Source organism: Bos grunniens, chromosome 22 (assembly GCF_055505025.1).
Source record: "Bos grunniens cultivar Pamir isolate PY7600 chromosome 22, Bosgru_T2T1.0, whole genome shotgun sequence".
Taxonomy (NCBI): domain Eukaryota; kingdom Metazoa; phylum Chordata; class Mammalia; order Artiodactyla; family Bovidae; genus Bos; species Bos grunniens.
The window spans coordinates 41,697,526-41,720,199 of record NC_141186.1 but is presented as its reverse complement, the minus strand read 5'-3'; the positions used below and the strand labels follow the sequence as shown (position 1 = coordinate 41,720,199).

Here is a 22,674-nt window from a genome sequence, read left to right as displayed (position 1 = left end):
ATTTGTATGCACATAATAAGCACTCACCTTCACAGTCTGTCCGGCTTCGGGGCCATCCTGGAAACAGGAAAACAAAGAAAAAAAAAGAGGTGAGAACAGATAGATGGTATCTCCTGCTTATTCAGAAATAGCGCCCATTAATAATTTAGATCCAATTTCATTGTGTGTTAATTTATAGTTTCCTCAAGGGGACCATGAGCTTCAAATGTGTAGAACCTGACAGTTCTCCATTTCTGTCTGAGAGTAAGTGAGAAGTTATGTATAAAAATGATACAAATTATCCAGTGAGCCAACCCCCTTCCTACTGTTCATGCTCTTTGCTTTTGGCTATGGCTTTAATTCCATTAATAGAAGACTGGAAATGTTCGGGGAGGTGAAGTATCATACCTTTTGGTTATCTTTAAACCAGATGTAGTTTAATTAATGTCTGATGACTTTAAGTCTCAATTTAGGAAATCTGCTATAAACATAATCCATTGAGCAAGAATATGGGCTCTCACATGGCAACAGCAGGGAAAGTGGGCCCTTCCTAGCTGTTCTGACCTTGAGAGAAAAGGCGGAACTGTTATTCTAGCTGGACTCTTTCCCTAGTCTGGGTTCTCCCCTGGGATTTCTGAAGCTATTTCCACAAAACTAGTTGTTGAAATAGTTGAAAATAAGCAAACAAATCCAGTCATTAGCCATGACATAAAGCAAAAGTAAGTGTTCATCTGGTTTGGAATAGCAGAACAAGCATTGTTTTTAAAATCAGAAATTTCAAAGTTACACTAGAACTCCGCAAATTTAGGAAAGTCTTTTGACTCCTAGGACCCAGACTACCTGGTGAGAGTTTGTGCCTGGCTGTAGCCAGGATGAAGCACACCTGTGTCATCAGGGGTTTTCAGACGTGTTGGTTCTCAGTCCATTAGTGGGTCCTAAAGTCAACCTGATGGGTTGTGATCTGCACTCCAGACAAACTACAGACAAAAGAAATCCTGTAAGAGGGAAACAACTAAAGAAAAACAAAACTACTGTGTTGGCCAAAAAGTTTGTTTGGACTTTTTCTTTTTTATGACATCTTAAAGAAAACCCTTAACGGACTTTTTTGGCCAACCCAGTACCAGGCTGCATGCGTGCTCAGTTGCTCAGTCATGTCTGACTCTTTGCGACCCCATGGACTGTAGCCCGCCAACCTCCTCTGTCCATAGAATTCTCCAGGCAAGAATACTGGAGTGGGTAGCCGTTCCCTTCTCCAGGGGATTTTCCTGACCCAGGAATCGAACCCAAATCTCCTGCATCTACTGTACTGGCAGGTGGATTCTTTACCACTGAGCCACTTGAGAAGCCAATATTACACTGCACAGAATGGGGAAACGCTGTCACGGGAGAGAGTTCAATGTGAAAAGGATGAAAACTAATTTCTGAGCTCTCTGTATACTCACCTGCATGGAAAACGTGAGCGAGGTGCCCTGGAAATGCTTCTCTACCACCGTGCCGACTCTCTGTGCTGCCTGAAACAAGTCAGCCACTTCTTCGGGACTCATGTCTCGGAAGCGCTCCACTGGCCGGAGGGGACACACGAGGACATCTGCAGTGAGGTCTGTTAAGGTACATTCTGCTTGCTTTAGGGAACGTTTTCGCCAAGAAGTTTATACCCATCGCACTGAATCAGGCCCAGGGCCTGAACTCACAAAGGCTAAGGGATAAAAGAACAAATATTTACCAACCACTGAACTCCAAGGAGTTCAAACAGAGCTGACGGCTAATTATACTCTGAAGGAGAAGCTGTGGTGCCCTGAGAAAGTTCTTTTAAGAGAAAAAGACATCAGTGTTCAAAAAGGCTTAAGTGCTGGCTGAAGTAATTATGCCACGAGGCACGATCTATTCTGGACCGTTATCTCCTGAACTCTATTCTGAAGCTCAGTCTTCTCAAGGAGCCAAAGGCTCTGGGTTGGAAAAGCAACTGGAATATTTATTTGGTTTTTCTATGAAGAGCATCATGGTTAAGACTTTAATATCAAAATCTCTCTAGAAAAACAGCTCATGAAAAGATAATAGCAGTTTTCTTTTTTAAAGGAGTGTAGACATTCTGAAAATGTACAGCCAACTTCATTTATAACAAGCAGATGTGCCACATGGTTAAGCAATTTAGGTTGTCTGTGCAACTGAAACCATCTTAATGTATTCTATTAGTCAGACTAACCAACATATTTACATTACTGGTCTGAACAAACAAGAGTCTAGAGAAAAAGGATACATGTTTGATCATTTGTGGGTAGCAAATAAATATTCAATGTCACATCATCGATAACATTTCACTTCCTTTTTGTATTTGAACTCATCATATATGTATGGGCATACATGTAGAGACATGTACACATCCATATGTATACACACACAAGCTACACTGAATTTCTTATTTATTTATCAGGTACCAGCAGGAGAAAAAAAGCTAATGTTCTTTTCTGTGTCTTTCGTTGTTCTTGTTTAAAAAAAAAAGCATGCTTCTGCCTTGAGCCAAGGAGCTAAGGGGCATAATAAAACCACAAGTTTGCAATTGCTAGTCTCACCAGAATATCAAGCACTTTAGCTCCCCAAACTATTGGTAGGACTCAGGGCCCAGGGGGAAATGCACTGAGCTCAGCTGGGCGGGCTTGATTTCCATAAGACAAGGGGGAAAAAGAAAAGGAGAAAACTGATTACTTTTGCTCATAACCAGGAAATTCATGTCAATGGTAAACTAGGAAAAGGAGTATTTGTTTAATCTCAGTTCATTTTTCAAGAGAGGAGAAGGGAGGCCTTTACCCACAGGGCATCTGATACTTAAAAAGATAATTATCCTTCTTTGCAGGGCTGCTTTATTATCATGGGTCAATGAACCGTTTAGAAATGAAGAATTTCCTTTCATTTCCTTTTAGCAGATTGCCAGCCTCCACTCCCACTGAGTTGCTTTTTTTTTTTGGTCGTTGTTAAAAGAGACCTTTCCCAGTCTTCCTCCTCTCTGCTTTAATTTACACCCTCCCTTAGGCTCTGACTTCACCAAACCACAGCAAGATGACAACTTTGCAAGCTTCCAACAACATCCATAATTACTGTGGTTGGCAGTGTCTGTACACAGCAACTAGGTGGGGAAGGGAATGATATTTTATTTAAACAACTGCTGACTGTGAAAACGGGTGGAATGAATCTGGCAATCTTTGTGTCTAATGTAACTTTAGTAATATGAATAACATCTAAAATGTTTTTCATTTTCAATGTCATAAAAATCGCAATACCTGTTCATTTTGCTTGTCTGGTGCTAAAGGCTTAGCTTAACCTAATGTTTAATGACTCCAGCTGTTTATGAAACTGAACCAAAATGGCTGAATTGAGGTATTTTATCTTGTGTATACCTAACTGCAGGGTGATACATCACATTCATTTATCATTTTAACTGAATATTAGTAATACAACATGTCACAAAACAGATAAACAGACTTAACACATTCTCATTTAGGTAAACATTTTTCACCAACCCATTTAGGCAACATTGTCCTGACGTAATATTCCTGGCAACCCAACCCTTTAATAAAAAGTCATCTTATCTGCATATAACACACACACACACACATGCTGCTGCTGCTGCTAAGTCGCTTCAGTCACGTCTGACTCTGTGCGACCCCATAGACGGCAGCACACACACACACATATCTTGATGCAAAAAAAAAAGTGAAATGGAGATTACTGTCAAATGTGCTTACTTCAGCTGGTGGTCACACGTATGAGCACTTCTTTGTTCTGCTGGGACTCTGAGGATGGCCACACGGGCATCTACACCTAGAAATGACCCACACACGTGGGCTCCACGTCACTCTACAGGGAGGCAGCGGGGCCTGCCGTTACACAGTGGGGGTCGGCAGCCCCTGGGTGCAGTGTGAGAGGTTGACCTGGCCAGCAGCAGAGTTGCTCAGCAACACACTTCCTGGGGTCATTCCAGGCACTACTTGGGCATCAGAAAGTCAGGATCAATTATCTTTTCTCAGTTCCTCTACAGCCAGAGCAGAGCCCGAGTCTCACCCTCAGATAGGCTGCATCGTGAGTGAGGCTTACCCACCGTCCCAGTCTTTTTCCTCACCACTGTCCTGTAGACTGTGTTGTCGCTGTTTAGTTGCTAAATCATGTCTGATTCTTTGAAACTCCATGGACTGTAGCCCGCCAGGCTCCTCCGTCCTTGGGATTCTCCAGGCAAGAACACTGGAGTCGGTTGCCATTTCCGCCTCCAGGGGATCTTCCGCACCTAGAGATCGAACAGCATGCCCTGTCTTGGCAGGCGGATGCTTTTCCACTGAGTCACTTGGGAAGCCCATGTATACTAACCATCTGCGATATTTGCTTTCTTTCTGTTCTTCAAACAGACTAAGCTCCTTCCTAGATTTGGGGGGGGGCGGTTTGTTCCAGTTATTTGTTCTGACTGGATCAATTCCCCCTGATCTTCCTATGGCTGCTTCTAATTCAGATCCTAATCTGAATGCCAGTCTCTCAAAAGAGCATTTAACTGCTAGGGTGTTTATCCGCTACCTATCATCACTCTCCCTTTCCCCTGTTTTAATCTTTCCATAGCCCTCGCCACCAGCTGGCACTTTTGTTGCTTCATTACTAAGTATCCAGATGAGAATGGAAGCTCCACACAAGCGAAGCATGTGTCTCGTTTACTGCTAATTTACCACCACCTACAACAACAGAGATACTTACTACGTCTTGCTGGAACGAGCAAATAAACAGCAAACCAGATCTTTGCATCAGATACTCCTGAGTACTAAGACCCTGATCAAACGGTGATGACGTCCAGTTACCTTACAATCATCTACATGAGACTGGGATAGACTGCAATATATGTTTTCTAGTCAAAGAAGTTTATCCTTCAGATCTAGCATGGTTAGAATTAATGTTGGGTGAGAGCTAGAGAAACGTCAACTCATTTTTAATGTAAACTAAATTTTCATGTGAGCCCAAAGGAAATAAAATTATAAAGGTAAAATCCTTTAAAAAAAAAAAAAAAACTCTTTTATACCTGGAAAATAGTAGTTCCTACCTAGAATACTCAGGGTCTCAGACAAACTTTATCTATTAAAGCCCATACAGCAATAAAGGCCCAGCATGTTCAAAAATTTTAAAAAAATGAATACATAAATAAATGAACTCACAACTCTCATATTAAAAAGAAGAAAATAGCATACTACCCTAAGACAGTGGGTCCCATGTGCTACATGTTGTTCCTAGAGAAACAACTCAGAGAAAGCAAATTAATCTTGAAGAAGAGCAGACAGCTCTCGAAATTCTGCTGCCACTGTTTATATGCCAATTGGTTTAAGGTAATATCACAGATGCAACATAATTTAATTTGAAGACTCTTAGGCCTTGTTAGTGGGCAAATCCCATATTACTCATAGGCTACAAGAGCACCCTTTCTCCTGGGTCCTCTTGGTGCATAATTAACACCTCTGAAGAGACTATTCTGCCAACATGCATGATAACCCTCCAAGAAGGTAACCTACTCTGTTGAATTTAATATATTTATCCAGCACTCATCATGTCTGAAAGGCTGTGAAAGAGATTATCAAACAGGATCTAGCCTCACCCAATAATCTAAAGTATAGACATTAATTTAGTAATAACTGTTTTTTTTTTTTTTAAAGAAGAGAAGATCAACAATCATGATTTAGTTCCTGTGGTAGACCAAGGGATTTCTCACAGCTGAAGAAAGTCAACAAAGGCATTTAAGTTCAGATGAGATTTACAGTGGACTTCACAAATAGGAGTGAACCAACCAGAGGGTTGGCTGGCAACCCATTCATCCATCCATCCATCCTACGTCTATAGCCTGCTTTCAGTCTGGGGTTTGTGTGAAGATGTAGGATGCCAAGATGAATGCAACAGAGTAACTGACTTTGAAGAGTTCACTCTCTATTATCCCAAACTGTCATGTAGCATTAACAATCTGTTATGACACAGAGAAAGTGAGGTGTTAGTTGCTCAGTTGTATCAGATTCTTTGTGACACCATCGACTGCAGCCTGCCAGGCTCCTCTGTGGGATTCTCCAGGCAAAATTACTGGACTGGGTAGCCATTCCCTCCTCCAGGGGATATTCCTGACTCAGGGATCGAACCTGGGTCTCCTGCACTGCAGGCGGATTCTTTACCATCAGAGCCACCAGGGAAGACCATGATGCAGTGAAGTGAAAGTTGCTCAGTTGTGTCTGATTCTTTGAGACTCAATGGACTATACAGTCCACGGAATTTTCTAGGCCAGGATACTGGAGTGGGTAGCCTTTTCCTTCTCCAGGGGATCTTCCCAACCCAGGGGTCAAACCCAGGTCTCCCACATTGCAGGTGGATTCTTTACCAGCTAAGTCACAAGGGAAGCCCCATGATGCAGAATGAGTGCTATTGATAGAAATCAGTACTGACTGTTGTGGGAGCACAGAGGAGGCAGATCTAACTGACTAAGGGTCTTAGATCAACTTTTCAGTATGGTCCTACATTTCCACCTTCTAAAATCAGAAGGTATTTCTCCAAATTTGAACCAGAATATTTTGTCCTTGAAAATGGCCTAGAAACGGATGCATCAAAGTTGCCGGGCATTCTGCCTTTGGCCAAAATCACTGTTTGCCTTATATGTGTACTCTCTCTCTCGTTGACTTCTTCTTTCCAACAAATCAGTGAAGTACTATTATAATTCCTATTTTTCAGATGAGGAAATTACAGCTTATAGAAAATAAGAAATATGTGCAAGAGAGCACATTCCAGATGAGACTAAAAGTAGAATTCAACTCAAGTCCATCTGAGTCCAAAGTCCATGTTATCAAGTATAGCTTTGTGATGTTATACTTTTTATAGGTTTCATGACTCAGTCTCTGTGAGTCCTCTTATTAAAAGCATGCCCTCCATTGCCAGAGTCCTTCTGTTCATGGAAGAGATTCATGCTTTTCCTGAAATACAAATACACTGTGCAAAACTGCCAAGGGCCAGAGAAAAACTCAGCTTCAAATGAAGAAAGGAGACATATAACCCTACAGTGGAAGGGGGCTCAGTGCTGGGCAGAGGAAGCCCTGAGAATGCCCTTGTTCTACCAAGGAACTGTGAACAACGGGATCAAGAATAAGAGACCTATCTCATATCAGCAGGAGCAAGCCAGAGGGTTACAGAGCCTGTGTTTTCGCCCTTTTCCATCTTTGAGCTTCAGTTTCTTCAAGGTATCTTGGGCTCCCTTGGGCTGACAGATCGGAGGAAGATTAGATATTACAGTCAATGTCAATGAGTCAGGCTGTCAGATGAACTGAAAATCCCATTGCTTGTTAGACAGTCTAATTATTGGGAGCCACTGACTTTCTCATAGCATCATCTGTATCACCAAGGACTACCAAAAACTGGATAATGCCTTTTCTTTCCCTCTTCCTCTCCGCTCTCACCACCAGTCCAGAAGTGACTGTCTCTGTCCTTTTGGATAAACATGTAGGGAGTTTTTGTCACATTAAAGTGAGGTGGCAACATTCCAGGCCCTGTGCTGAACTCTTACTGACACACAGCCAATTCAGAATACTCAAAATTCAGGAAAGAGATCAAGTGAAATGTCTAAAGATATTTATCCACCAATAAAACACGAGAATCCCTCCCATGCTACATGTCCTTTTGCAAAGTGACTTTACTGCTCCTCTCACCAAGAGTTGGAGTCTATTTCCCTTCCTGTTGAGTTTGGGCCGGCCTTTGGCTTGCTTTGATCAGTGGAAGGTGATGAGAGTGTCACTGTGTGACTTCCCAAAGTCAGGCCTTTACAGTCCTTGCAACTTCTAGGGTTTTTGTTGTTGTTATTCTTTTGGAAACCTGAGACCAATATGCTATTAAAAAATCCCAGCTAGGCTTCTGCAGAAAAATCACTAAGTCATGTCCCACTCTTTGTGACCCCATGGACTGTATAGCCCACCAGGGTCCTCTGTCCATGGGATTTTCCAGGCAAGAATACTGGAGTGGGGTGCCATTTCCTCCTCCAGGGGATCTTCCCGACATAGGGATTGAATCCGCATCTCCTGCATTGGCAGTTGGGTTCTTTATCACTGAGCTGCCAAGGAAGCCCCACCTCTGAGTAGTCAACCACCCACTGGAGTGTGCTTGTCACAGGAGGCCCATATATTCTCTCTGGGGCTTCCCATACCACTTCATGAACCAAAAAGAAAAAAAAAAACTGCAACCGTCTGCTCGAGTTGAAAACAAAATGAGATGCTGTAAAACTGAGAACCATCCCAACTACAGCAAATGATCGTTATTGTTGCTGCATTTCTGTTTAAAAAAATTTTGATAAGTTTGGAATTTGCTCATCAAGGATAATAATTGATGATTTAAAAATAATCTTATGAGCATTTCCATGACGAATATGAACTATTTAAATATAGAGTCGTGACAGAGAAATGGAAATGTACTGATTCTGATGATTAATTAAGACAAGCAGAATATTATTCTCAAAGCTGCTCAGGCTTGCTCCCATTTATTTTTCCATATCTGATCTATTCTAGGGATTCAGAATAGAAAAGTCACTAAAATAAATCAAACCATCAAAATATTACTGATTCTGATGAAGCTGATTAGCATGTGCATGTATGAATATGGAGTAAGTCAGCATCAAATAATATGATGAAGAATTAAAAAGAAAAGAATCAGTCATTCTTCTGAACTAATTTTAAAAAATCTGTATTCATCTCTACGAAGATCAGTATGTCGTTTAATGACAAACAAGGAACATTCCAGCTTGTACTGCAGACTTCCGCAGACCCTGTAAAATGAAGTATTTGCTCTAACAAATAATCCTAGTCCTTGCAAATATTTAAAATAATTCTTAATACACTTCAAAAAACAACACCAGGATGACCATGAAGTATTTTTAAGAAAGATTCAATTAATTTGAGTTAAGTAGCACAGTTGAGAAGCACAGTTGCAGAGTTTTGAATCAAAGTAGGTGGCATCTCAAAAGTCATCTCCTACTCACAATGTAGGCACTTCTGTGACATTTTTTAAATAAGAAAGGTAGAAATATTACCCCCAAAATTACTAATATAATTCTAAAGAAGCATATTGACAGTTTGGGCCATACCTTTCTTTACTGGATATTAACATATCCACTGCAGTAACTCAAAGAAGACTTCATGGAATATTCATCAACCATAAATATAAATGGCATGAATGTAATTTTAACAAAATTTAATTTCCAGAGTATGATACATTCCAGGACAATGGAATTAAGATAATGACAGTATTCTGCTCATACCTGGATCTTAGGGCAACCATCTCACAAGTTTCCTCTAGAATTCTCATGTTGTGTCCTGGAGAATGCTTTGAGCCAAAGACACAAGCCCTTAGTCATCTGTGGGAGAAGAATCAGATATCTTTTTCCTGATAGATCTGCCCTGAGCAAACCCCAAAACTTCTGCACTGATTTGGCTGCTCAGAGGGGATAGCCACACTTGTAGGGAGAAGTAAATGGGTGACTTTCACAGTTGAAGCTCAATATTGAAAAAACAAACAATCCAATCAAAAAATGGTCAGAAGACCTAAATATACATATATCCAAAGAAGATGGCCAAGAGGCACATGAAAAATGGTGAACCTCACTAATCGTTAGAGAAATATAAATCAAAACCACCACCTCACACTGGTCAGAAAGGCCACCGACAAAAAAAAAAAAAAAATCTGCAAACAATAAATGCTGGAGAGGGAATAGAGAAAGGGAACCCTCTTGCACTGTTGGTAGGAATGTAAATTGATAGAGTCACTGCAAAACAGTATGAAGGTTACTTAAAAAACTGAAAATAGAACTACCATGTGACTCAGCAATCTCACTACTGGGCATATACCCTGAGAAAGTGAAAAGTGAAAGTCTCTCAGTCGTGTCTGACTCTTTGCAACCCCACAGACTGTAGCCTGCCAGGCTCCTCTGTCCATGGAGTTCTCCATGCCAGAATACTGGAGTGGGTAGAAAACTGTAATTCAAAAAGACACATGTACCCCACTGCTTACTGCAGCACTATTTACAGTAGCTGGGATATGTAAGCAACCTAAATGCCCACCAACAGGTGAGTGGATAAAAAAGATGTGGTACATATACATGATGGACTAAGTCAGCCATAAAAACAAAGAGAACTGGGTCATTTGTAGAGATATGGATGGATCTAGAGTCTGTCAAACAGATTGTAGTACGTCAGAAAGAGAAAAATATCATATATTTAAGCAGATATGTGGAATCTAGAAAAATGGTACTGATGAAACTGTTTGCAAGCAGGAATAGAGACACAAGATGTAGAGAATGAATATGTGGACATGGGGTGTGGGGGGATGACTTGGGAGATTAAGACTGATGTATGTGCACTGCCGTGTGTAAAACAGATAGCTAGTGGGAGCCTGCTTTATAGTACAAGCAGCTCAGTGCTCTTTGATGTCCAAGTGCTCTGTGATGACTTAGAGGGGAGGGGTGGGGTGGGGTGGGATGGAAGACCAAGAGGGAGGGGACACACACACACACACACAGCTGATTCATTTTGTGGTAGAGCAGAAACTAACACAACACTGTAAAACAATACCCCCCCCAAAAAAAAAGAAATCAAAAACCTCAACAATAACAACCCAAATAATGAAAGTAAAATGAAAGAGGAGCCTTCACCCAGAAAACATTCTTGTGCAGATTCTTTGGTTTAAATTTCACATACTCTGTGAATATTTCAAGGAAAAAGAATCCTATATTATCCTAATAGAATTGGAAAAGAAAAAAGAAAAAAAAAGTTACATCCTTATATTAAACTAAGTATGTGGAGGAAACATAATATCAGAAAGGGAAGGAAAAAATAACATAACACTTGCTTGCTGCCTACTATGTCCTAGTGATAATCAGCAATCCTTTGAGGTAGATAGTATCAACCTTATTTTCCCACATTCAAACGTAGAGAACAAAAAAAGCGCAACTACACATCCAAGGTCACGCAGTACTAAGGTGAAAACCTAAAATAGGGCCATGCATGAAAACCATCCGTGCTGTTTCACTGCCTCCCAGGGTCACAGAAGTCTCCAGGCGCCTGGTAGAGTCTTTGCTACCGTGGTTCCCCAGAACACTGCCCCCATGAGATGTTAATAGACAGTACACAAGAGAAAACAAAGCATTGGTGTGGTCAAAGAAAGTTAAGAAACACTGAAATGAGGTAAAACAGGTTTCTTTACAATACAACTCATCAAGATAAACTGTGTACTAATGTGTATTTCTGGGAGAAGGCAATGGCACCCCACTCCAGTACCCTTGCCTGGAAAATCCCATGGATGGAGGAGCCTGGTAGGCTGCAGTCCATGAGGTCGCACAGAGTCGGACACGACTGAGTGACGTCACTTTCACTTTTCACTTTCCTGCATTGGAGAAGGAAATGGCAACCCACTCCAGTGTTCTTGCCTGGAGAATCCCAGGGACGGGGGAGCCTGGTGGGCTGCCCGTCTGTGGGGTTGCACAGAGTCGGACACAACTGGGGTGACTTAGCAGCAGCAGCAGCAATGTGTATTTCTGACTTCAAAAAAAAAAAAAGATACTAAGCAGTTTTTCTTATATTTTTTTAATAGTAAGACTACTTTTTTTGTAGAATATTGTATACAACAAGTGTTTCAGAGGAATTTTGGTCTACTAAACCTCTTCTGGGAATACTGAGTATCCTTTACCTATACCAAGAGATAGATGCCTGAAGATTTCTGTGTTGTAACCAAAAAGCAGAGCACATATCCTAGTAATATGAGCAAAGCAAGAGGGCCTTCTGCTTCTTGAAATTCATGGGGAAGCTGAGCATTAAAATACATTGAATAGGACATGGCAGTCATTGGTGCAAAAGGCTCACTATTTCTATTTTTGTCAGGTCTAGGCATGTGACAGGATTATACTCCCTGGATCCTCACGGTTGGGTAAAGTGGAAGGAATTCCAGCCAAGGAGTCATGAGCAAAAGTGATTATGTCACTTATAAACTAGAGCATTTAACTGCCAGTATGAGCCATCAAAGCTCTTCCCCCTTCTCCAAGCCAACCAGCAACGTCACTGTGTCTTTGGAACTAGGACTAGGACCAGCCAGCCAGCGGGGTGGGGGCTCTGCTCATCACCTGTTCTCCTAGCACAACACCAAGTTTAGGAAATGGGTTTCCTCTCTTCTGCTAACTCCAAGTAACCTGTGCAGCTGCTTAGAGCAGTCTGTTGAAGACTCTGAGGCCTTGGTAGGGATAAGGAGGGAAGAATGGGGAGATTTACTAGTTCAGTGATGGACAGAGAAAACTGATGTGCTGCACTTCATAGGGTCACAAAGACAGGATTTAGCAACTGAACAACAACGAGCAACAACAGCTGCCATGAGGGAAGGAAGAATATCAGCCTACAAACAAACGATCTGCCATTCTCTAATTAGGGCAAAAGGAGACTATTTCCAAGACTCTTTTTCCTCTTCCTTAACAATATGGAATCATTTCTAACTCTTACAACATCTCTAAGTAATTGTTATGAAAATTCAGTATTCTTGGTATGGTCCCAGAAATATACAGAAGCAAGTGAACTTTAAATAAGTATGGTGAGGAGAGTACTGACAAAGAAACTTACTGCCACGCAGAAGTATCTGTCCATAATGTGCCAGCGTAGGCATAAGAACACAGCATAATGACAATGCCATAAAAATGCTCTTAGGTGTTAAGAGTCGGAGAAGAATTTCAGTAGAAGAGGAATGAAGTACACTCAGCGGCTGAAAGAAATATTTAAGGATCATTCCCAATGAGAGATTTAAAAAAACAAACAAACAAACAAACCCACATATACACTCTGCTGTGAGAATCACTTCAAAAAGTCTGTGAAAAGCTTTTTCGTCTAGTATAGATCAGAAAGTAATGCTAAAGATCTGCAATTCATGGGAGAGCTGCTGGAAAACCACAAGCAACATAAATAATTTAATAGCACTTTACCATGTACACATTTATATTCTACCCAGTTTGGGAATAAGGAGAGCTCACGTTCAGTATCTACTTCTAGAGGGTAGCCAGATCGAAATCCAGCTGTCTCCCTGTAGACAGCATCCATCCAGGGCAAATTCCATCAGGTCCTGAAAAGCACGGATTTCAGCTTCAGGCTTGTTTATGCCCCTCAAAAGCCACGGAAAATTCCATTTCCCAGGAGATCTTCAGTGTGGATGGACAAGTCAATGAAGCACCCTAATATCACAGTTCACGTTCTATGTGAAAGCAAAGAGCAAGCAAGTATGAATTATAGAATAGCAGAGACTCCTAAATGAGAGAAAATAGAAAATGAGAGACAGAAGAAAGGGAAGAAGACATTAAAAGGGAATATTTGGCAGGTAGAGCATTCTTAGAAGACAGGAAACATTCCCTAGTCATGTTCACCCGGCATCCGTGGTGTTCCATGTAGGACAGGCCTTTAATGAATATTCAGTGAACGAATAAATGGCATGGATGCTTATTCAATGCTCAATCTAGAAAACCTTTCCTCCTAAGAGACTATAGAAACTGACCAGACTCAACTTACTAACATGAAAATTACTGAGGGAAATACACTTAAAAAAGAAAAAAAAGCTAAGTCCTAAATTTCTAATCTAAAAGACACCCAGTTAAATGTAAGTTAGTGAAGCCACTGTGGAAAACAGTTTGGAGGTTCCTCAAAACACTAAAACTAGAACTACCATATGACTCAGCAATTCCACACCTAGGTATGCATCTGGAAAAAAAACAAAAAAAAACACCGATTCGAAAAGATACATGCAGCCCAATGTTCATAGCACAATTCACAATTTTCAAAGTACATAAACAATTCACATAGCAAAATTCACAATTCACATAGCAAAATTCACAATTTTCAAAGTATTTAAGAAACCTAAGTGTACATCAACAGATGAGTGGATTAAGAAGGTATGGTGTGTATATATACACATACATGCATACAATGGAATACTACTTAGTCACAAAAAGAAAGAAGTTTTGCCATTTGCAGCAACATGGGTAGACATGGAGGGCACTATGTTAAGTGAAATAAGTCAGAAAGAAGGATAAATACTGTTTGATGTATGGAACCTAAAAAACGTAACAAACTAGTGGACATGATAAAAAGAAAAAGCAGCAGACTCACAGATACAGACAACAGACTAGTAAACCAGGCCTGTTCCCCTGGAGTTGGCACTTTGGATTAATTCTACATGCCTCGGGTTGCCTCCAAAACATTTCAGCCACTGGGGAGTGAAGGTTTGTGACAGAATCTGAGTTCTCTTTTCAAAAGATCACTCTAAATGTTGTGTAGGAAAAAAATTTTTTTTCAATCAAAGCAAGGATGAAAGCTGAAGGCCACTGGGGATGTCTTTACCAGAGACTAGATAAGAGATTGAAAACAGGCCTGGGTAAAGGTGGTGGCAGTGGGGTTGCAGAAATTTTAAGACATATTTCTGAGGCAGGAGCAATAGGACTTACTGATGGAGGTGGGGAGCAAAGGAAAAAGGGGGATCAAAGAAGACTCCAGGGTTTTGGCTGAGGAGGTGGGTAGAAAGTGATATAATTTAGGAGATAGATGAATGGAGTCTATGACATATGGCTCACTGTTTAGAGACTCTGGCTTCCTGAATTTTCAGATTTCCTGGAACCAGCTAAACAGACTTTCCTAAGCTGGGTGTCTAGATGGACTCCAGAGCTCCTATGAATCTCCTGAATCTGTTCACAAAATGGAATATGGTGTGTGTGCTTGTATGTATCTATTGCTGTCCTTTGGTCTTCATCATACAAAGTACTATTAGTCTCTGGACCCCAACAAAGGTAAGAATCACTGATTTAAATTAGCAGAATTATCTGAAATTCATCTCCAAGAGTGGTTACAAACAAACTCATACTTCTATTCATTTTAGCTTAGACTCTAATAGACCCACTCCTGAAGAGTGAAAAAAAAATTTACTCTGTGTCTGAGCAACTTGTTCACAAGAATGAACCCTCCACAAAAGACATACTAAAGATTTTTTAAAATAGACTAACACTAAAGTCATTTTAATCTGATTCAGCAGTGAGCAATTTAAAACATGTCTCTTTTAACAAAAGACAGCTGGACACATAAAGATAATTGTGTGATTCATTCAAAATTAAAGAATGGGCTAAATCATTTACAACAATAAAAATGCAGAAAACCCTACCAGGAAAAAAAAAAAAAAGAGTGAAAACTCTAAGTAGCAAGTGATTTCCAAATGCTTCCAAAACAAGAAGCAAAAGACATTTTATTGTCACTCTGGGACTTCCAGACTAGAATAAGCTAATCAGGCATCCTCTAAAAACAAAAAGATAATTCATAGAAAAAAAAAACTTCAGCAATGAACAACATTGCCAAAGTGTTAAGAAAGCAGGGTTTTTCAAGATAGTGATTTGTATGCAAATATAGCTCAGCATTTATCACTAAACCTCCAAAGCCTGCAAAGGGAAAAAGTTTTGTTCTTTCCATCTGCTTAGACTCTTCTCCTAATAAAGTCAACTACCAATGACAAAAGAAGCTCTGATATCTCCAAAATAATAATAATACAAGAAACGCATTTAGAAATACAGTGTTTCAAACCAGAAACACATTCAGAGTCACTCTTTCTTCCTTAAATCTCTTAGCTTGGTTTCATTGTTAACACTGGGTTAATATTTTTTCTAACTTTATAAGGGTTATAAGGTTTGGGGGTTTTGGAGCTGTGTTTGCTTCCCTAGAGGTTCAGATGGTAAAGAATCTGCCTGTAATGCAGGACACCCAGGTTTGATTCCCAGGTTGGGAAGATCCCCTGGAGAAGGAAATGGCAACCCACTCCAGTACTTTCTGCCTGGAGAATCCCATGAACTGAGTGGCAGCATAGACTGCAGTCCATGGGATCGCAGAGAGTCGGATATGACTATGTGACTAACTTACTTACTTTTTACTTTTTAAGAATAGCATATTTCAGGCAATAAGTGAAAGCTGAATAATAGTTGCTTAAAACAAAGTCAACAGAATTCCTTCAAGACCCCCTTCCGTTGAGCACACCCCTCTTTGCCTCTTGGGTATGTGACTTAAATACTGTTGCTCACCAGCACCGGTGCTCATTTAGAACCAGGAACTTCACTGACTCCACATTTAAAACTTCACCCTTACTCTTCCACAGTCCATTTTTCCATATTATCTCCGTCAGTATTTTCCTTCCCTTTACAACTTAGAACGTCACTGGAGGCAGGGTCCAGGAATTAGTCATCTTATAATTTCTTTTTCCTCTCTAGTTTTAACTAAATTTTTCAAGACAAGATTTTTCTATAAAAGACTCTCAAAACACAAAACAAGCCCTGCAAAAATATTTAAAATACCTAAGTTCATTTAGAATTCATACCTTTTTCTGACCTTCATTTTTCAAGTTCTGTGCTTAGACAGCATATAATATTTCCTAATGTTTCAATTAGGAGACCAAATATACTAAAAGGGTCTACAAAAATACCAACGAAAACATAAGATTTTGACATATTTTAATTTCATGTGTATATAATTGAAAAAAAAATTTTAAGCATGCCTAAGGAAAGCAAAAATTGTAGAAACAGATGCTCTGGCAATTCTGTAAGAGCTTTACGTTCATACATTGTCATGCCTCCCACAGGATCCTAAAACTCACTCCCATATTCTTTATATGCTTAGATAATACAAACATATCCTTGTCACCCAACAGTTTTCTGGCATGGAGACTCAGACACAGGCCTCAATCTCTCTCATTACCAACATCACATCGCTTAAAAGAAAGCTAAAATTTATTTTTTGTTTGTTTGTTCTGGCTGAGCCACACAGCTTGTGGGATCTTAACTCGCTGACCAGGGATCAAACCTGTGCCCTCAGCAGCAAAAGCGTGGGGTCTTAACCACTGGACTACCAGGGGATTCCCCAAAATTGAAATTTCTTGACTCTTAATCATTGGTTAAATGTCACATATTTCTTACTGATGACTAAATGTTCCTCCAGTAGGCCGCAATTTCAAGTACTATGCCACAGAGTAGAGAGATTCCATCATTAATATTTCTATATAGAAAAAACACAAGCCTTTCTATGAAATGATTGCTGTTCAGTAGCTAAGTTGTGTCTGACTCTTTGTGACCCCATGAACTGCAGCACCCCAGACTTCCCTGTCCTTCACTATCTCCTGGAGTTTGTTCAAACTCATGTCCACTGAAAAGATATGCTTACTCAGAATCTCATCTGGTTCAGCTTAATAGATGAAAAGGGGGGCCAAAAAAGAAAAAATGAAAATTGAGAGGAAGCAATATTATAGATTTTCAGTGTTATCCATATCCCACATCACTTCTTTCAAAGCCCTATCAATGACTGGTCACTTTGCATCTGTCATTCAGTCACACACAGCCAGCAAAATATGTAGTTAACAGTCTTCTACTAATTAAAACTATAAAAATAGACAATCAGAAGAGGCAAATGGCCACCAAATACGAAAGCGCAACAAAGAAACAAAAAGTGATAATGCTGGAAGTGAAATGTGAGTTGCAAGTAAATGATGTTACAAAAGAAATAGCTGACTATGGGAACCGCGCTGTTCAAAAAACCGCATATGCAACGAGAAGAGCTCAGTGAAGGCAAACTTACGGACAAAAATGTAGGAGGTGATTATTGCGAAAAGATGGAAGATGTGCTAGAGGAAGCAATGCCCGTAAAACACTCAACAATGTAAAAACAAAACCTTCACTATTTATCACATTGAGAGCACAGAGGATGAAAGGCTGGAAACTGACCCAAACTTAGAAAGTTCTGAGTACGGAAATTTGCCAAGGTACAGAAAAGATGCTCAGTCTGACTTGAGTGTCATACTATCAGAAAAAGGAGGCAGGTGTTGTTTAAACTACTCTTGATAAGTGTTTTCCAAAGGAAAACCAAAAAGAAAGTGCTTTAATTATAATATTTCTAATGTTTTAAATTCCACTGTACTTGTATTAGTCAGCTGTATTAGTCTTAATATCATTATTTTCCTATACATGTTTAACAGACAATAAGATAGTTTTAATTGCTTTGATGGAAATTTTAAAGGTCATGGAAGCTACAGTTTTCACCATCTATGATTATGATTGCTTTCTACAGTTCCAGTTTGCATGCAGTCCCACACGGCTGCACACAGGACACCATCTGTACTTCAAATTCACGACAAGCACTGCATGGGGAAATAAAAGTTATGGCTGCTGCTGCTGAGTCGCTTCAGTCATGTCTGACTGTGCGACCCCATAGACGGCAGCCCACCAGGCTCCCCCGTCCCTGGGATTCTCCAGGCAAGAACACTGGAGTGGGTTGCCATTTTCTTCTCCAAAAGTTATGGCTAGTGGGTCACAAATTTAAAACCTGTGCCAGGAACTAGAGTCTTATTCAATGTGTATCCTAGTGATAGCAGGGGAGAGTGGATTCAGAAATTCAGGGACTATACCTGGCTTTAAAAAGATGTATTCATCCAACACGCTGTCCAGGAAGGATACGCCTACTGTCACACATTCCTGAATTCTCCCAACAGATTGTCTGGCAAAAATAAAGTCGATTTTTTTTTTTTTTAATGTCCAGATAACTTAGTTGAGAACTGCATGGTATCAGATCTCCTGACCCCTGCATACATCATTAAATCTGCTGTTAAGCATTAAGTTTTCTCCACCAAATGTTCTCTTGTATACAACACTGTGAAGGGAGGGGATTATATAACAATAATATCAATACCATGCATGTCCTCCATTTCTTATTGATGATGAACAACAAGCAAAATTCCTGCCAACTGCTTGGTTTGAGACAACTAAGAAGATACGCATGTAGCTCCATCCTTCCCCACACAGTGCTCTATACTAGGCCCTTTCCATAGCGTACCACCTGCCACCCATCTGAGAACTCTTCAAAAACAAAGGCCACTTCTCATTCTTCCCTCAATCCAAAGGCCAACACTTGGAGCCCTGGCTAGGTCTCAGTTCAAACGTCACCTCTTAAGGGATGTGTCTATTCCACTGAAAGCATCTTTCTTCCATATCTCCTCATAGGTTTGTATCTTTTAGAACCTGTTTCAAATGCTGGAATTGTAGTACTTGCTTATGTGTACTTGTTTCCTATCTATAATGTAAACTGGACTGAGAGCAGGAGTCAATTTTTCTTCTGTCTCCTGGAACCCAGCTGAGTTCCCAGTCACAAAGCCCTTGCTAAACGTTGACTGAATGGGTGAATGGATGGCTTGAATAAATGTCTGCTTCAGTAAATGACTACTTGAGGGAAAGTCTATTGAAATGACTGATTAATAAATGAATTAAAGTAAAACTATTATCTTACTTTTTAGGGCTTCCCAAGTGGCTCAGGGGGCTTCCCTGGTGGCCCAGACAGTTAAGAATCTGCCTGCAATGCAGGAGACCTGGGTTTGATCCCTGGGTTGGGAAGGTCCCCTGGAGAAGGGCATGACAACCCACTCCAGTCTTCCTGCCTGGAGAATTCCATGGACAGAGCAGCCTGGTGGGCTACCGTCCATGCGGCTGCAAAGAGTCAGACTCAACTTAGTGACTAACAGAAGTGGCTCAGTGGTAAAGAATCTGCCTGACAATGTAGGAAACTTGGGTTTGATCCCCTGGGTCAGGAAGATCCCCGTAGAGAAAGAAAAGGCAAGCCACTGCAGTATTCTTGCCTGGGCAAGTCCATGGAGAGGAGCCTGGTGGGCTACAGTCCACGGGGTCTCAAAGAGTCGGACATAACTAAGAGACTAAAGAACAACAAATGACCTTACTTCAAGAAGCAAATATTAGATAACTTATTCTTCTAGATGATGTTTCATACCCACAAAAGAAAAATTCTCTAGGTTGTCTTCTTTTTCCTATGTTTTGCCCTCAGATAAATTTCAAAATGAGAATCCTTCCAGTCTGTGAGCCCCGCATCTAGCCGACCATTGGCTAAGCTACAGGATGGAGGAATTTCACTTCACAGCAGCATGTGTGAAAACAGCTTGGGAGTTTTTGTTGAGAATAAGCTCAAGATGAGTCGACAGAGAAATGTTGTTTCCACAAAACACATTTTATCTCAGACTGTGAATGTGAGTCTGGAATTGGGCTGAGGGATGCGATTTCTCACTCTGGTCTTTGTTGGCAAGGCTACTCATGGAGTTTTCTGTCAACTTGGGAACCACCAGGGACGGTGTATAGCACATTCACAGAAGGGGTAAGCATAGATGTGGAGGAACAGAGAACAAGAAAAGGAATATACAAGGTCCTTGTTGTTCAGTCGCTAAGTTGTGTACAACTCTGCAACCCCACAGACTGCAGCACACCAGGTTCCTCTGTCTTCCGCTGTGTCTCAGAGGAAGAAACGGCAACCCGCTATTCCTTTCACTTTTAGAACTAGAAAACTTTAAATAACTTTCCACCTCTGGAGCTCTTTGGTTACCTTGAAATACACAGTTCAAACAGAATAAACGATACCCATTTTGCAGATGAGGTCACTGAGACTCAGAGAGTTTATATTCCCAAAGTCAATTAGGTAAAATGTGGTAGAGGTAAAATCACATTGAGTCACTGCACAGCACATGAAGGCAACCCCGGGAATAGTATGATAAGGCAGTAAAAATATACAAGGACCCATCTTCAAACCACAACAGTGGAAAGATGTCATTTAGGAAGGAGAGAAGTGAAGCCGCTCAGTCGTGTCTGACTATTTGTAGCCCCACAGGCTCCTCAGTCCATGGGATTTTCCAGGCATGAATACTGGAGTGGGTTGCTATTTCCTTCTCCAGATGCAGGTTAACCAACAAGTAAACACTAGAACAGAAACTGCTAAATGGTAGAAGAGACCTTGACTCTTGTGTGTGTAATGTGGAGTGACCCAATATGAATTCATGTGCTGTGCAGTGACTCAATGTGATTTTACCTCTACGACATTTTACCTAATTGACTTTGGGAATATAAACTCTGAGTCTCAGTGACCTCATCTGCAAAATGGGTATCGTTTATTCTGTTTGAACTGTGTATTTCAAGGTAACCAAAGAGCTCCAGAGGCGGAAAGTTATTTAAAGTTTTCTAGTTCTAAAAGTGAAAGGAATAACAGACTTACACAAGCCACTATTTTCTATCCTTAATGAAACAACTGAATTATGTAAAATTATTAATAGTTAATTTAGGACTCAGGTCAGGGGTTCTTAACCTGTGGGAAGTCGGGGGGGTTGGGTAGAGCTCCAAGGACACTTAAGGAAAGATGGATGAAGAGAAGAGGGAGAATACATAAAGATGAGAGAGAAAAAAAAGTGCTTATTCGTTTTCACTAACTTATGACTGAAATTTTACATCTTCTTAAATCACAAATGTAAGCAACAAACCAGAGTAACAGTAGTGCTTATGATTTTTTCATAATATTTATCACACATATTTTTAAAAATACAAAGTGATAACTTTATGTTTATTGCAGATATCTTGAAGCATTATTTACTCCACAATGATTCATCAGCTCTACGAGTATTACAAAATTCTAGCAGTCATTATACCTGCCAACAGTTCTGGTTATTTACTATGTAATAAAGTAGTGTATATTTCACTGTACCATAAATTTGCCTTTAATATTATAATAACCTCTATTCAGTAACATCAATTTCCTTTGTGTTTTTCTAGACTTAATTTTCCTCATATAAAAATGTTTTCAGGAGAAGAAAGCTACAGGTTTCACCAAGTGACAAATAGGACCCCTGATTAAAACCATTAAGGACTCCTGCTTTAGGTGAAAGATTGCTGGGACATTCATCATGGGGGGACCTAGGTGTCACCGCCTAAATGTGCTGATCAGTTTCAGGATCCTCAGAGCAGGACATCCAGACCCTGTGACTCCTGTAAGATGTGATACGAAGCGCACAGCACTACTACAAATGCTTCAACCTGAAAATCACCAACTCTTAGACCACACTGCTTAGGGGTACTCTCTGAAAGTATCAGAGGTTTTCTGCTTATGCTACCCAAAATTTTAGCCACAGGCATACGCTTGAAATGTGGCCAAAGCAAGGGAGCAACTCAATATTTAATTTTTAAAACCTTTTATTTGGTACTTATTTAGATAGTCAGATGTAGCTAGTATCCACACTACTAGACAACCCTCCCTACAGCTAACTTAATTTTCACAAAACACAAAATATAGAGAAACAAGTTAAACAGCACCAAGGGAAAGTTCAATTCATTTCAGTTCACTCACTCAGTCATGTCCAACTCTTTGCAACCCCATGAACTGCAGCACACCAGGCCTCCCTGTCCATCACCAGCTCCCAGAGTCCACCCAAAGCCATGTCCATTGACTCAGTGATGCCATCCAACCATCTCATCCTCTGTCATCCCCTTCTCCTCCTGCCCTCAATCTTTCCCAGCATAAGGGTCTTTTCCAATGAGTCAACCCTTCGCATCAGATGGCCAAAGTATTGGAGTTTCAGCTTCAACATCAGTCCTTCCAATGAACACCCAGGACTGATTTCCTTTAGGATGGACTGGTTGGATCTCCTTGCAGTCCAAAGGACTCTCAAGAGTCTTCTCCAACACCACAGTTCAAAAGCATCAATTCTTCGGCACTCAGCTTCCTTTATAGTCCAACTCTCACATCTATACATGACTACTGGAAAAACCATAGCCTTGACTAGACAGACCTTTGTTTACAAAGT

General features: G+C 40.5%; 1 protein-coding gene across 20 annotated transcripts in view; it reads right to left on the bottom strand.

Moving 5' to 3' along the window:
• The window catches only part of FHIT (fragile histidine triad diadenosine triphosphatase), a 1,549,085-nt gene that overhangs the window by 307,839 nt on the left and 1,218,572 nt on the right, over positions 1–22,674 (bottom strand). For all 20 annotated transcript variants that reach the window (XR_015151449.1, XR_015151451.1, XR_015151448.1 and 17 more), the window contains 2 exons: positions 1,422–1,567; positions 28–57 (listed from right to left, as the gene is read on the bottom strand). Coding sequence is in view for 15 of the 20 variants with exons in the window: in XM_086367115.1 (XP_086223241.1) it covers positions 28–57; positions 1,422–1,567 (176 nt within the window). In the remaining 5 variants the exon portion in view is untranslated. The remainder of the gene's footprint in view (positions 1–27; positions 58–1,421; positions 1,568–22,674) is intronic.